The sequence below is a fragment of the Vidua macroura genome, chromosome 2 (assembly GCF_024509145.1).
Source record: "Vidua macroura isolate BioBank_ID:100142 chromosome 2, ASM2450914v1, whole genome shotgun sequence".
NCBI lineage: Eukaryota > Metazoa > Chordata > Aves > Passeriformes > Viduidae > Vidua > Vidua macroura.
In genome coordinates, this window is record NC_071572.1 from 2,176,786 (window position 1) to 2,189,221 (window position 12,436).

The 12,436-nt window shown below is 48.3% G+C and overlaps 1 protein-coding gene across 1 annotated transcript; it reads right to left on the reverse strand.

Moving 5' to 3' along the window:
- Positions 1-10,430: 10,430 nt before the first annotated feature.
- On the reverse strand, positions 10,431-11,213 carry CLDN14 (claudin 14). Its single transcript, XM_053971506.1, has one exon. The coding sequence runs from the start codon at positions 11,211-11,213 to the stop codon at positions 10,515-10,517; it is 699 nt and encodes a 232-aa protein (XP_053827481.1). The 3' UTR covers positions 10,431-10,514.
- Positions 11,214-12,436: the final 1,223 nt, after the last annotated feature.

Consider the following 12,436-nt stretch of genomic DNA (forward strand, 5'->3'; position numbering starts at 1 on the left):
AATGGTCCCAAAATGCACGAGCGCTCCCGGGGGCTCTCACTGGGATCAGCTCTGCTCCATTTGCACCTTGCAGTTCATTGTCCCATTCCAGCTTTAGCCCAGGCACTCCCATCCTGCTTGTTTTTCTCTCTCCAGCCCACGCTGTTTGTGCTCCTGGGCCTGAGCTTTGGATCATTTGTCCTTGGTGCCCAGCTGGAGCAGGAATTGTTTTGTCTCCCTGCTCTGTGCACAGAGCTCACCACCCACAATACAAAGCTCAGACTCACACACTAAAGCAGCTCAGAATGTGAAACATAGAAAAGCTCAAACCTGAGGCATCCCTGGCAGTGCCCAAGGCCAGGCAGGACAGGACTTGGAGCAGCCTGGGACAGTGAGAGGTGTCCCTGCAATGGCAGGAGGTGGAGTTGGATGATTTTTAAGGTTTCTCCCATCCCAAACCCCTCTTCCTTCCCAGGTATTTTTCCCTGCTCATTCCAGATGTTCCTGCTCAGATCTCTCAGCCCTCACTCAGCAGTGCTTTTACCAATCATTTCCAAAGTCAAATCCCAACATTTGGTCCCGATTATCCCTCTCCCTGAGCAGCCCCAACCCCACACAGCAGCTCTGTTCTTCCTCAGGTGTGGGATTTTGAGATGCTGCCATTCGCCTTCCAAGGGGATCTGACAGAGCTGCAGAGAGATGGGACTGGGGGTGCTGAGGCTGCTCCTCCTTCCCAGTCCCTGTGGGAGAAGCTTTTCCATGCTCATCATCTTGGAGTCTCCCTGCAGGTGCTCCAACCCCAGCAGAAAAGCTGGAATGGGCAAAAAAAGGCCAATGGCTCCTGGCCTGGATGAGGAGTGGTGTGGCCAGCAGGAGCAGGGAGCTCATTCTGCCCCTGTGCCTGGCACAGGTGAGGGCACACCTCGAGTGCTGTGCCCAGCTCTGGCCCCTCAGTTTGGGAAGGTCATGGAGGGGCTGGAGCACATCCAGAGGGGGCAGCGAGGCTGGAGAGGGGCTGGGAACACAAACCCTGTGAGGAACCACTGAGGGAGCTGGGGGTGCTCAGCCTGGAGAAAAGGAGACTCAGGGCTGACCTCAGCACTCTCACAGCTCCTGAGAGGTGGCTGTGGCCAGCTGGGCTTGGGCTCCTTCTCCAGGAACTGACAGAACCAGAGCACACAGCCTCGAGCTGCACCAAGGGAAACACAGGTTGGATATCAGGAAAAAGTTTTTTACAGAAAGGTTGATAAAGTTGTGGAGTGGCTGCCCGGGGAGGTGGTGCAGTCACCATCCCTGGGTGTGTTTAACAAAGCCTGGATGTGGCACTGGGTGCCAGGGCTGAGCTGAGGTGTTGGGGCTGGGTTGGACTCGATGCTCTTGAAGGTCTCTTCCAACCCAGGGATTCTGGGATTCTGTGAGTTCTGTGAATTTTGTGCATTGCTCTGCACAATCCCTGACAGGAGGGGCAGTGAGGTGGGGGTCGGGCTCTGCTGTCGTTTCCCAAGGGAAAGGAGGAGAGGGAAAGGCCTGAAATTTAGGAATGACCTTGAGATGCTTGAGCACATCCAGAGGAGGCAACGAGGCTGGGGAGGGGCTGGGAACACAAACCCTGTGAGGAACCACTGAGGGAGCTGGGGGTGCTCAGCCTGGAGAAAAGGAGACCCAGGGCTGACCTCAGCACTCTCACAGCTCCTGAGAGGTGCCTGTGGCCAGCTGGGCTTGGGCTCCTTCTCCAGGAACTGACAGAACCAGAGCACACAGCCTCGAGGTTGGGTATCAGGAAAAAGTTTTTACAGAAAGGTGATAAAGTTGTGGAGTGGCTGCCCGGGGAGGTGGTGCAGTCACCATCCCTGGGTGTGTTTAACAAAGCCTGGATGTGGCACTGGGTGCCAGGGCTGAGCTGAGGTGTTGGGGCTGGGTTGATGATCTTGGAGGTCTCTTCCAACCCAGTGATTCTGTGAATTCTATGAACTGGGAGCAGTTTTCCCTCCTGTGGCTGCCAAACTTCCAGCCCAGGGATGTTGGTATTGCTGAGGTTCCTGCTGATTATTCTCTCAGCTGAAAAATCCCAGGAAAAGCCCTGGCCCTGAGGCCTCCAGGCCTGCAACCCGAGAGGATTTGCCTCTCAGAGCATGAAAAATTAAAAAAATTCACAGATTTCTTTCTGTCTGGAAACTGGGTATAAATTGGGGCTCTTCCAGTGCCTGGGAAAACCTGATCCTGGTGCTTCTGAAAGGAGAGGAGCCTGTTTGTGTCTTTCAAGTTGTTACCATCTTTTCTGAGAGGGCTGAACTCCCCACATCTTCCTCTTTGTGCTCCAATTATTTGTCCACTCAGAATGTTTTCCTTGCTGAGAGTTGAACCAGGAAAGCTTCGTTTTGAAGGGAATTATTTCTCTGTGCATTTTTCCTCCTCATGATTTGAGTTTTAAGCACAATAATGCTAAATTTTGATGCTAAATAATGTCAGGTTTTGTCTCAGCATAAACTTCTCCCCTTCAGCCACCAAAAGTAAATAAATAAGCTGGGCAGGAGTTCTTGTTTTGATTTCTGCCGAGCTGAAATAAGGAATTTTGAAGTGTTGTTTGCTGAAGGAAATGGAAATGAGCCAGGTTGGAATGGGAATGGCTGTGGGATCTCTGCCTGTTCAATTGATCTCCTTCAAAATGATACTTTGAGCTCCCTGAGTGCTCCTTCTGCAAGGCAGGAGCTGCAGGAGCCTCTGGATATTTTTGTTTTCCCTTTTCCAGTGGGGTTGCACCAGCTGGATATGCTTAAAAATAAATAGCAGGGCAGGAGAGGAGGTGTTGGCTGTCTGCTCCAATATTCCAAATTTGAAATCCCTAAAAAATCTGCATCTCTGCTGTGGGATGGATTATTAGAAGAAGGGAAAATTGACAGCCAGGAACAGCCACATCACAGTTCCTTGAAGAGCAAAAAACACTTTCCTGCTGCAGTATTTTACTGGATAAAATATGTCATTCTGAGCAGAGAGTACAGGAAAAAGATGGGTTATTGTCCATGGTAATTGTTCCTTGGAATGGGAAATCCAGTGTAGTGGCAAAGGGTGGGCATAAAACAACTGCACTTTATGCCCAGGCAGGGGTTTCCACCAAAAAAAAAAATTGGAGAACTTTGCCAGGACCTGAGATGTGCTGGTTCCTGGAGCAGGGGTGGGTGGTAAATTCACCATTGCTTCTGTTCACTCTCAGCTTCCCAGAAGGAGAGAAGAAATTTTCCAAATAAATCACAGAACCATGGAATGGTTTGGTTTGGAAGATACCTCAAAGCCCATCCAGCGCCATGGCAGGGACACTTCCACTGTCCCAGGCTGCTCCAACCTGGCCTTGGGCATTTCCAGGGATCCAGGAGCAGCCCCAGGTGCTCTGATGTGGCTGTGGGAGTTCCTTTCCTTGGATTTTTCTTGTCAATGTAGAAGAATTTATGTGATACTGCACAGAAGGGTTTATAAGAGAAAATATAATAAAATGACTGAAAATCACAAATGATTATAGTAGTCAGGATAAAGTAATTCAAGAGTCGGAGCATTAAAATTTCACTTTCAAGCCATGTCAAATATGAAGATTATTGAAACTGATTCCTTGTCCTTTTTTCTTCCTTCTCGTTTCTGCAGGAAGAGGGGATTTTCACTTCTAGAATTTCTGCTTGGATAACTCAAGATAAATTTTGCAGTGAGGTTTTCAATATGATCTCTGAATCCCCGAGGGTAAGGAGCACGGTCAGAGGTGTGGTTTCACCTTACCCACTGCACACACGTTCTTGCTATAAAAATAATTACTCTAATTATATCCTGCAATAGTGACAACTTCCATCATTGTCTCTGAGTTTTACCAGCAGGATCCAGGTGGAAAATGCTTTCTGATGAATAAATTCGGGCTCGTGCCTGAGCCTTTGCTGGGAGCAGCCACATGATGGCAACATTGCTCATCTTTAACTTCGGTCATGGAAGCAGCTCCTGGAGCTGGGCCTTGGCTCAGAACGAGGAGTGGAGTTCTGCAGATCTCTGGGGTTTCGAGGAAACTTTTCTTTCATGGTTTGACTTGGACAGGGACGTTTCCCAAGGGATGGAGTGATGGGAAAAGGAGGAATGGCTTTAGGCTGAGGGAGGCAGGGATGGATGGGATTTTGGGAGGAAATTCTTTATTATGAGGGTGGTTAAGCACAGGTTGACCAAGGAGGTTTTGGACTTCCCATCCCTGGCAGTGCCCAAGGCCAGGTTGGACACTGGGGCTGGAGCAGCCTGGCACAGTGGGAGGTATCCCTGCCATGGCAGGGGTGGCACTGGGTGGGATTTGAGGTCCATTCCACCCCAACCATTCCAAGATTCCATGAAATCAAACCATTATGAGACACTACGTGGCTCTCAGCTCAACACGGGCAGGTTTTCAAGAGGCAGGAGGAGAAAATGCCACTTTCCTCTTCTTTTTTCCCTCCTTTTTTGCTTTTTTTCCCCCTTTTATGAGCTGCAGTGGAACCTGTAAAAGGCTTTTCCCCAGTGACAACCAAGCAATTCCTGAACTGGTGCAGCTCTGAAACAGGAGAACAGGATCTGGCACAGCTGAAGGAGCTCAACCAAGTTCAAGCAAGATCTTCTCAGATCTTGGACATGATAAATCGGGGCAAGTTTTGGTAGAGACTGGAAGAAAAATGTGTCCTTTCAGCCAAAGTAACTCTTATCCCGACAAACATTTTACTGGATTGTTATTTGAATGAATATTTAATATAAAACATGCAACTTGCTCTAATAAGAGCACATTCATAATTTTGAGCAAGCGAGCCCTGTCCAAAATTCCCTTGGCTTTGCTCTGGGTAAGGAATAACTTAAGAAGGAAATGTTGGACTGCAGCTACTCTTGGCTGAAGGACACAGTACAGCAGGAACAGCTGTGGAAGCAGATTTACTGCAAGAAGTGAGGCTGCTAACATCCTGACAGTACTTTGATTTTCCTTCTGGCTTTTTTTTTTTTTAATGAAAAAGTCCAATATAGAGTTTATGACTTTTCATACAGTTATTTATTTTAGGAATAAGAGAGCTGCCAAACACAGCAGGTAGTTAATACCCAATTCAGACTGTGTTTAAATAGGGAAGGAGCTATTGGCTGCATCCTCTGGGATTCTGTGATTAACCCACAGGGAGCTGGAGGTGGCTTTTTCCAGAGGCTTTCAGGTGAAACAGGAGTGAGACTTGGCTCCCTTGGAGAGAAGTTGGAATCAGATGTAGCAGATAATTCAGCTCATCCTGAAATGATTTCTCTACTGAAATGAGCTTTTCCTTTGGACAGGGGAGATGGAGCTGCTGGAGATAACCTGGAGCTGGGATGGAGATTCAGTCTCTGCTTCTGTTCCAGACATGGATCTTTCCTGGTGAGGGTGGTGAAGGTTCTGGAGAGTCAGTCCTGTGAGAAGCAGCTGAAGGAGGTGGGGAAAGGGGCTGAGCCTGGAGCAAAGGAGGCTCAGGGGGGACCTTGTGGCTCTGCACAGCTCCTGCCAGGAGGGCACAGCCGGGGGGGTCGGGCTCTGCTCCCAGGGAACAGGGACAGGAGGAGAGGGAACGGCCTCAGGCTGGGCCAGGGCAGGCTCAGCTTGGCCAGCAGCAGGAATTTCCCCATGGAAAGGGTGATCAGGCCAATTTCCAGATTCTTCATCCTCAACTTCCTTTCAAGAGTGAGTGGGCTTAAAATGATCTGACTTTGAAAACATGATGTAACCCAAATCTGGTGTTATTTTATCTGATCTTTACCATGTGTTTCACAGAATCATCCAGGTTGGAAGAGACCTTCAAGATCATCCACCCCTCCCATGGCAGGGACACCTTCCACTGTCCCAGGCTGCTCCAAACCCCAATGTCCAACCTGGCCTTGGGCACTGCCAGGGATCCAGGGGCAGCCACAATCTCCCCCAAGCCCTTTAGTCCTAACTCTGATTTTCAAGGCTTATTGATGCTTCTGAACTTTCGCTCTCTGTGTTTTCCATGGAATGATAAAATGTGACCAAATGAAACAAAGGGGCAGCTCAGGGCAGGGTGGAAGGCTGGGATTGCTCTGTCCATGAGCCCATTTCTCCCACAGAGAGCCATGAAAAGCAGCTGAGGTTCATTAGCAAGGCAGCCTAATTGGGCTGGAATTGCCAGGGACAGTAGTAGTGGTGATAGCCCCAGCCTGGATGGATTTGAGAGCACCCCTGGTGATCAATACCAGTGATTATGACATTTCAGAAATAAAATTGCTTGTCCTTGACTCCAGTGGAAGGGAGAACTCCCTCACACATCCCACGGGTTGCAGCTGCTCTGCTCAATACCAAACACTTTGTGAAATGGCCAACAAAAGCCTTTCCTTGCCACCCCATCCCTCTGAGGGGGCAAAATCCCCCTGACTTTGATTCTCTTTGCTCTGGAGGCCTTTTAGTTAAAAGCTCTCTAATAGATTTGGGAGTATTGACAGTAATAATGAGCTTATGGGTGAAATTGTGACCTCAGGGAAGTCAATGGAGCTGGATTTCCAGCATTTTAAATATCCACACATCTATATGAAGTCTGTACATGTGCTCTCAACAGGTCAGATCTCTGCATTGATTCACTCCACTTTCCAACAGTTTGCTTACCAAACATCTTTGAAGTGTGAGCTAATGAAATTAATGTATTTTTCTCCTGCTTAAAGCAGAAAATAAAATTAACCACCTTTTCCCCCAGGAAAAAGGAGGGAGGTTGGGTCTGTCCTGCCTTTCTTGTCCATAAAGCGTTTTAAACCCATTCAGATGTTTGAGTTTATGGGAAGCTGTCTGAAGAACTGTCAGGATTCTCAGTGAAGGGTTTAAACGTGACTTCTGATGCCATGGGCTGAAGATTTGGAAAGGATGATCTGAATGAAGTTGGGAATCAACACGTCCAGGTGCCCCTTTGGTGATGAGAACAGGGAATGTGGGGACCAAGCTGTATTTGTCATTTTTAAGAAAAAAGTGAAAAAGAGCATTGATGTTACATGGCAACATGTAACATCAATCTTTGATCTATTTTAGTAGATCAAAGAAGGAAAGAAAAAAGGGGCGAAAGAAGAAAGAGAAGGAAAGGAAAGGAAAGGAAAGGAAAGGAAAGGAAAGGAAAGGAAAGGAAAGGAAAGGAAAGGAAAGGAAAGGAAAGGAAAGGAAAGGAAAGGAAAGGAAAGGAAAGGAAAGGAAAGGAAAGGAAAGGAAAGGAAAGGAAAGGAAAGGAAAGGAAAGGAAAGGAAAGGAAAGGAAAGGGGAGAGGAGAAAGGAAGGAAGGAAGGAAGGAAGGAAGGAAGGAAGGAAGGAAGGAAGGAAGGAAGGAAGGAAGGAAGGAAGGAAGGAAGGAAGGAAGGAAGGAAGGAAGGAAGGAAGGAAGGAAGGAAGGAAGGAAGGAAGGAAGGAAGGAAGGAAGGAAGGAAGGAAGGAAGGAAGGAAGGAAGGAAGGAAGGAAGGAAGGAAGGAAGGAAAAGAAAAGAAAAGAAAAGAAAAGAAAAGAAAAGAAAAGAAAAGAAAAGAAAAGAAAAGAAAAGAAAAGAAAAGAAAAGAAAAGAAAAGAGAAAAGAAAAGAAAAGAAAAGAAAAGAAAAGAAAAGAAAAGAAAAGAAAAGAAAAGAAAAGAAAAGAAACAGACACTTGATGCCAGTTTTAGCATGGAGCAAGATCCACTGGTTCACAGCTCTGTGGAAGAGACCATTTCCCTCTTATTTTACATCCAAGAACTTCCAGGTATTTTTGCCAGGACTTTATAAACTGTTCCTGCTGCTGTCACATATTGTGCCTGGCTGGGGATTGCTGCAGTAAGAACAGCCCTACACAGGAGTATTCCCACCACACCAAAGCCTGGCAAGTGAATGAATTTATCAATAGATGGCAACCACCCCCCTAATGACCCAGAGCCCATTTCCTCCCTTGGAACTGTGCTCCAGCATTCATGGCTGTCCAAAGCCCTGCCTCAGGTTGATATCCAATCACTTGGCAGCATCTCTTAGAATGGAAACGCAGGAAAAGCCCAAGGTTTTGACCACCTCCACTGGGCTGAAAAAAGCATCCCAGAAATCCATAATGGACCATGAACAGTTTGTCTCCATCTTCTCTAAGAAGCCTTTGTGCAGTTTGTGTCCATTCCCTGCACCTCAGGGTGTCTCTGAGATGTTTGCAGGGTCATTGATCACAGAATTTGGGCTGGGGGGGACCTTAAAGATCATCCAGTTGTAACCTCCTGCCATGGGCAGGGACACCTTCCACTGGTGTCCAGCCCTGTCCCAGCCCAGGGAGGAGCTGGAGCTGCTGCAGAGAGCCCAGAGGAGGCTCCAGGATGAGCAGAGGGCTGGAGCAGCTCTGCTGGGAGGAAAGGCTGGCACAGCTGGCATTGTTCACCTGCACAGGAGAAGCTTTGGGCTGAGCTCAGGGTGGCCTTGCAGGGCCTGGAGGAGCCCCAGGAAAGCTGGAGAGAGACAATTTCCAGGGGATGCAGGGACAGGACCCAGGGAATGGCCTCAAAGTGACAAGAAAGTAGGGTTAGATGGGAGATTGGGCAGGAATTGTTCCCTGGCAGGGTGGGCAGGGGCTGGGATGGAATTGCCAGAGCAGCTGGGGCTGCCCCTGGATCCCTGGCAGTGCCCAAGGCCAGGTTGGACACTGGGGTTTGAGCAGCCTGGCACAGTGGGAGGTGTCCCTGCCATGGCAGGGGTGGCACTGGTTGAGCTTTGAGGTCCCTTCCAACCCAAACAATTCTGGGATTCTGGGATTCTATGAATCTGTGCACACCAGGCTGCTCCAAGCCCCAATGTCCAACCTGGCCTTGGGCACTGCCAGGGATCCAGGGGCAGCCCCAGCTGCTCTGGGAATTCCATCCCAGCCCCTGCCCACCCTGCCAGGGAACAATTCCCAATTCCTAATATCCCATCCATCCCTGCCATCCTTCAGTTTAAAGCCATTCCCCTTGACCTATCACCACAAAAAACCAAAGTCGGGTCCCAGATCACTTTTATTATTTTTTGGTCTCAGCAAATTGCTTAGAAGTCCCATTTATTTTTGAAAACAGTGGTGATGGTAACATGAATCAGTGCTGAAAACTCCCTGTCCCAGTCCAAATCAACATGAAGCCAAAGGCAATGGTGGTCAACCACAAAAAGGAAGGTTCAGAGTAGAACCAGGGGAAATATTGAAAATCTCCCAGCTCTGGAGGCGACACAAGGTGACAATATAATTGCAAACAGATTTTTCTTTTTGCCAGATGAAGAATTGTTGCCTCACAGGTCTTGGAATTACTTTTTTTTTTTTTTTTTAGTGTCTTGATCCATCTGTTGAAAGTGGGAGACCTATAAATTTCTGGTTTAAGAGAAATCCATTGATTCTCTTTTTTGCCATAATTTTATATCCTAATAATATGTGTGCCTGGCACTTTGCTGTAATGTAAAATGGAGAGGGCTGGGCTTCCTTGCTCATTATTTTGATTTCTGATTGTTTGAATGCACTGTGGAACGATGGAATTTTGTGAGGATTTTAGAAGGAAATGTCTGGATTTGGTACTTCTGGCGAGCAGTGGTCACAGTCCATGGAGGGTGCCTTGTGCCCCAATGGAAGTTCCCCAGAAATCGCTGGAGGGGATGGAAATATCCTTGCCAACCCTAATGCACCTTCAGGCACAAAATACCAGCATTCATCCTAGGAAATGAGCACATTTCATTACATGGCATTTATGAAATAGGATTCTAGAAACTGTTTTTCCACTCCCTATAATGCACAGATTGTGCAGAATGCTAAATCTGCTCAAAAGCTAAAAATGACAAATTCTGAGACTTTTTAATTTTAATTTTTAAAGCATATTTAATATCAAATGTCTGGTTCCATTCTATTCCTGACATTTGTCAGAAATCCAATTCTGAGCCACTGAGAGGGTTTGTTAACCTTGTGATGCATTTCAAAAAATGTGCTGAAATTTTATTTTGATCGGGTCAAAACATTGTAATATAACTTCAAATATTGGCTGTAACAGGCTGCCAAATACATCTGTCACAGCGCCATTGAAATTCATATTTCAAGGGACTGCAAAAAAACAAACAAAAAGTTTAGTGAAAGCAAAATTAATACCTTGTCATGATGAAACGTTCATGAATTATGGAAATGAGGAACCGAGCAGGCAATCAGTGCTGGAAATCACTGTGTATCCCCAAGAAATTCCAGGTTTCAGGGAAAACTGTCTTTTTTCGGGAAGAAACAAAGCGATGTGGCCAGGTCTGCTTCACAGGGCACCGACTCCAAACCAAACCATTATTTTTAACAGAATTACCCTTGAATTACCTGCCTGCAAAGCCGTGATGGGAGGTAGACAGGAATGTGCTGCCTTGGGAATATCTCAGCCTCCTTTGCCTTTATTTCCCAGGTTTTGCAGGCAGCAGTTCCGCATCCACATCCTTTCCTCCTCCGTGAAGAAAAGGAAGGAATAAACAACGGTAAACTTCAGCATCCATTCCGAGTTCTCTGGCGCCAGGCACAGAATTCCCGAGGCAGCGGTGCCAGATCCCGGGAGGAGCTCAGACGTAGTCGCTCAGCCTGTAGCCGCTGTGGGACGCAGATGTCAGGGAAGGAGCGTGGTTGCCCTTGAAGGCACTCGGTGGCCTGGAGGATGGAGGCGCTCCGGCCCCGGCATGCGGCTGGAAAGGCGTCTCATTCCCAAGGCACGACGTGCACAGCAGGGCCCCGCCCAGGATGGTCAAGGCCGAGGAGACAAATCCCAGATAAAGAGCCTGCCCTATCTCGTACTTCATCCCAGCGGGCAGCGTGGGGTTGTAGAAATCCACGACGACGTCGTTGGTGCTCCACGACACCGGCACCAGGCAGAGCAGCCCGGCCGCCACGAAGCCGATCCCGCCGGAGCCGGCGATGGAGGCCTTGGCGGGGCTGCCCTCGGCGCAGTGCGTGCACCTCATGCCCACCACGGCCACGCCGGCCGCCAGCACGGCCAGCAGGCAGGAGATGACCATCATGGCCCGGGCGGCGCGGAGCTGGGCGGGCAGCGCCAGCTGGGAGCGGTGCGCTTGGCACTGGTAGACGCCGGTGCTGTGCCACACGCACTCCATCCACAGCCCCTTCACGTAGGCCACGGCCGTGATGATGTTGGCGCCCACGTGCGCCGAGCGCCACCAGTGCGGCAGGATGGTGGCAATCAACGTCCCAACGAAGCCCAGCAGGCTCAGGGAGAAGCCGAGCAGCTCCAAGGCCCAGCTCGCCATGGGAATGTTTGTCCTGCGCGGTTCTCTTAACGAGGCGCCTCCGCTTGGCTTCCCTTGGAAAGCGCGAGCTTTTCTTGGAAGATGTGCGGCTGTTTCACCCCGACACCTCCTGCTCTCCTAATAAAAGGTAATTGAGGGAAAAAGGAGTTAATTATTACCCCAAAGCATTGCCTTTCCAGCCAGTGAGGTGCATTTCAAGTGCAGCGAGGGCAATAATTAGCATAGTTATCGCTGTTAATCGTATTTTTGTGGAAGTAATGGGAAAGCAAGCTTCCCTCTTCCCTTATATAAACAGCCTTGTGCTGCCCGCTGGGAAGAGAACTCAAGACAATTTATGAAATGGAAAAAAAATATTTGAAATGCAAATATTCCTCTTCCCAGCAGGCTCTTCAAAAAAACAAACATGATTTCCTCTCTAAAGCAGAGAATTAGGTAGTGTTAACACTTGGAATGAAGGAGATTTATAAAGTAGGGAACTGCAGGTTGCTTTACACGATGAAAACATTCCCAGAAGGTCATAGCAGGACTAGGAAAACAATAAGGGTGTATTTGCTTAAAGTAGGGAGCAAAAAGAGTGATTTAAAGCCTGTGGAAGAGGATAACAAATATTGGATTAAAGTCGCTTTCCTGACTGGCCAGTACTTCTTGAGGTTGCATTTCAATAAAGTAACTCAAAGGGGAATAATTCTCATTAGGATCTGGGGAATTTCAGGTCGTGATTTCAGGTTGTGGGTGAAGTGTGGAATCAGGCGAACATCCTGGAGCTTCTGAGGGACAACACCTTCACAGTTTGGTCGTGTATAAATCCAAGCTGGAAAACAAGGAATGGCAACTCTTCCTTCTGTATAAATCCCGGACTAAGTGGCCTTTTCCAGTGGCTGCCTTGCCAGCTCTGTTATCCATCACGCGAGACGTGTGTGGGCAGAAACACGATATTTTAATATATAAAATAACCCTTGCGTCACAACCCAGCTTGGAACTCAGGAAGAGAAACAAGTTTAGGCTCCGGCTCTGCCAAGCCCCGTGCACGTGCTGAACTCCTGCTCGGAGGAGAAAGTGGAAGTGTTTGCTGGAGCTGGCCCGAGCAGGAAAAGGGAGGAAAACCATCTGGATCAACTCATCAATGCCATCAGGAGGATGCAGAGGGAGCAAAGTGAAAGCTGCTCCACATTGCCATTGTCTCAGACTTGGCTCTAACGAGTCTGGAGTGCTTGGGGTGACAT

What these genes read in the sequence shown, in the direction of transcription:
- CLDN14 (XM_053971506.1), bottom strand. Translation starts at nt 11,213, where the DNA reads ATGGCGAGCTGGGCCTTGGAGCTGCTCGGCTTCTCCCTGAGCCTGCTG.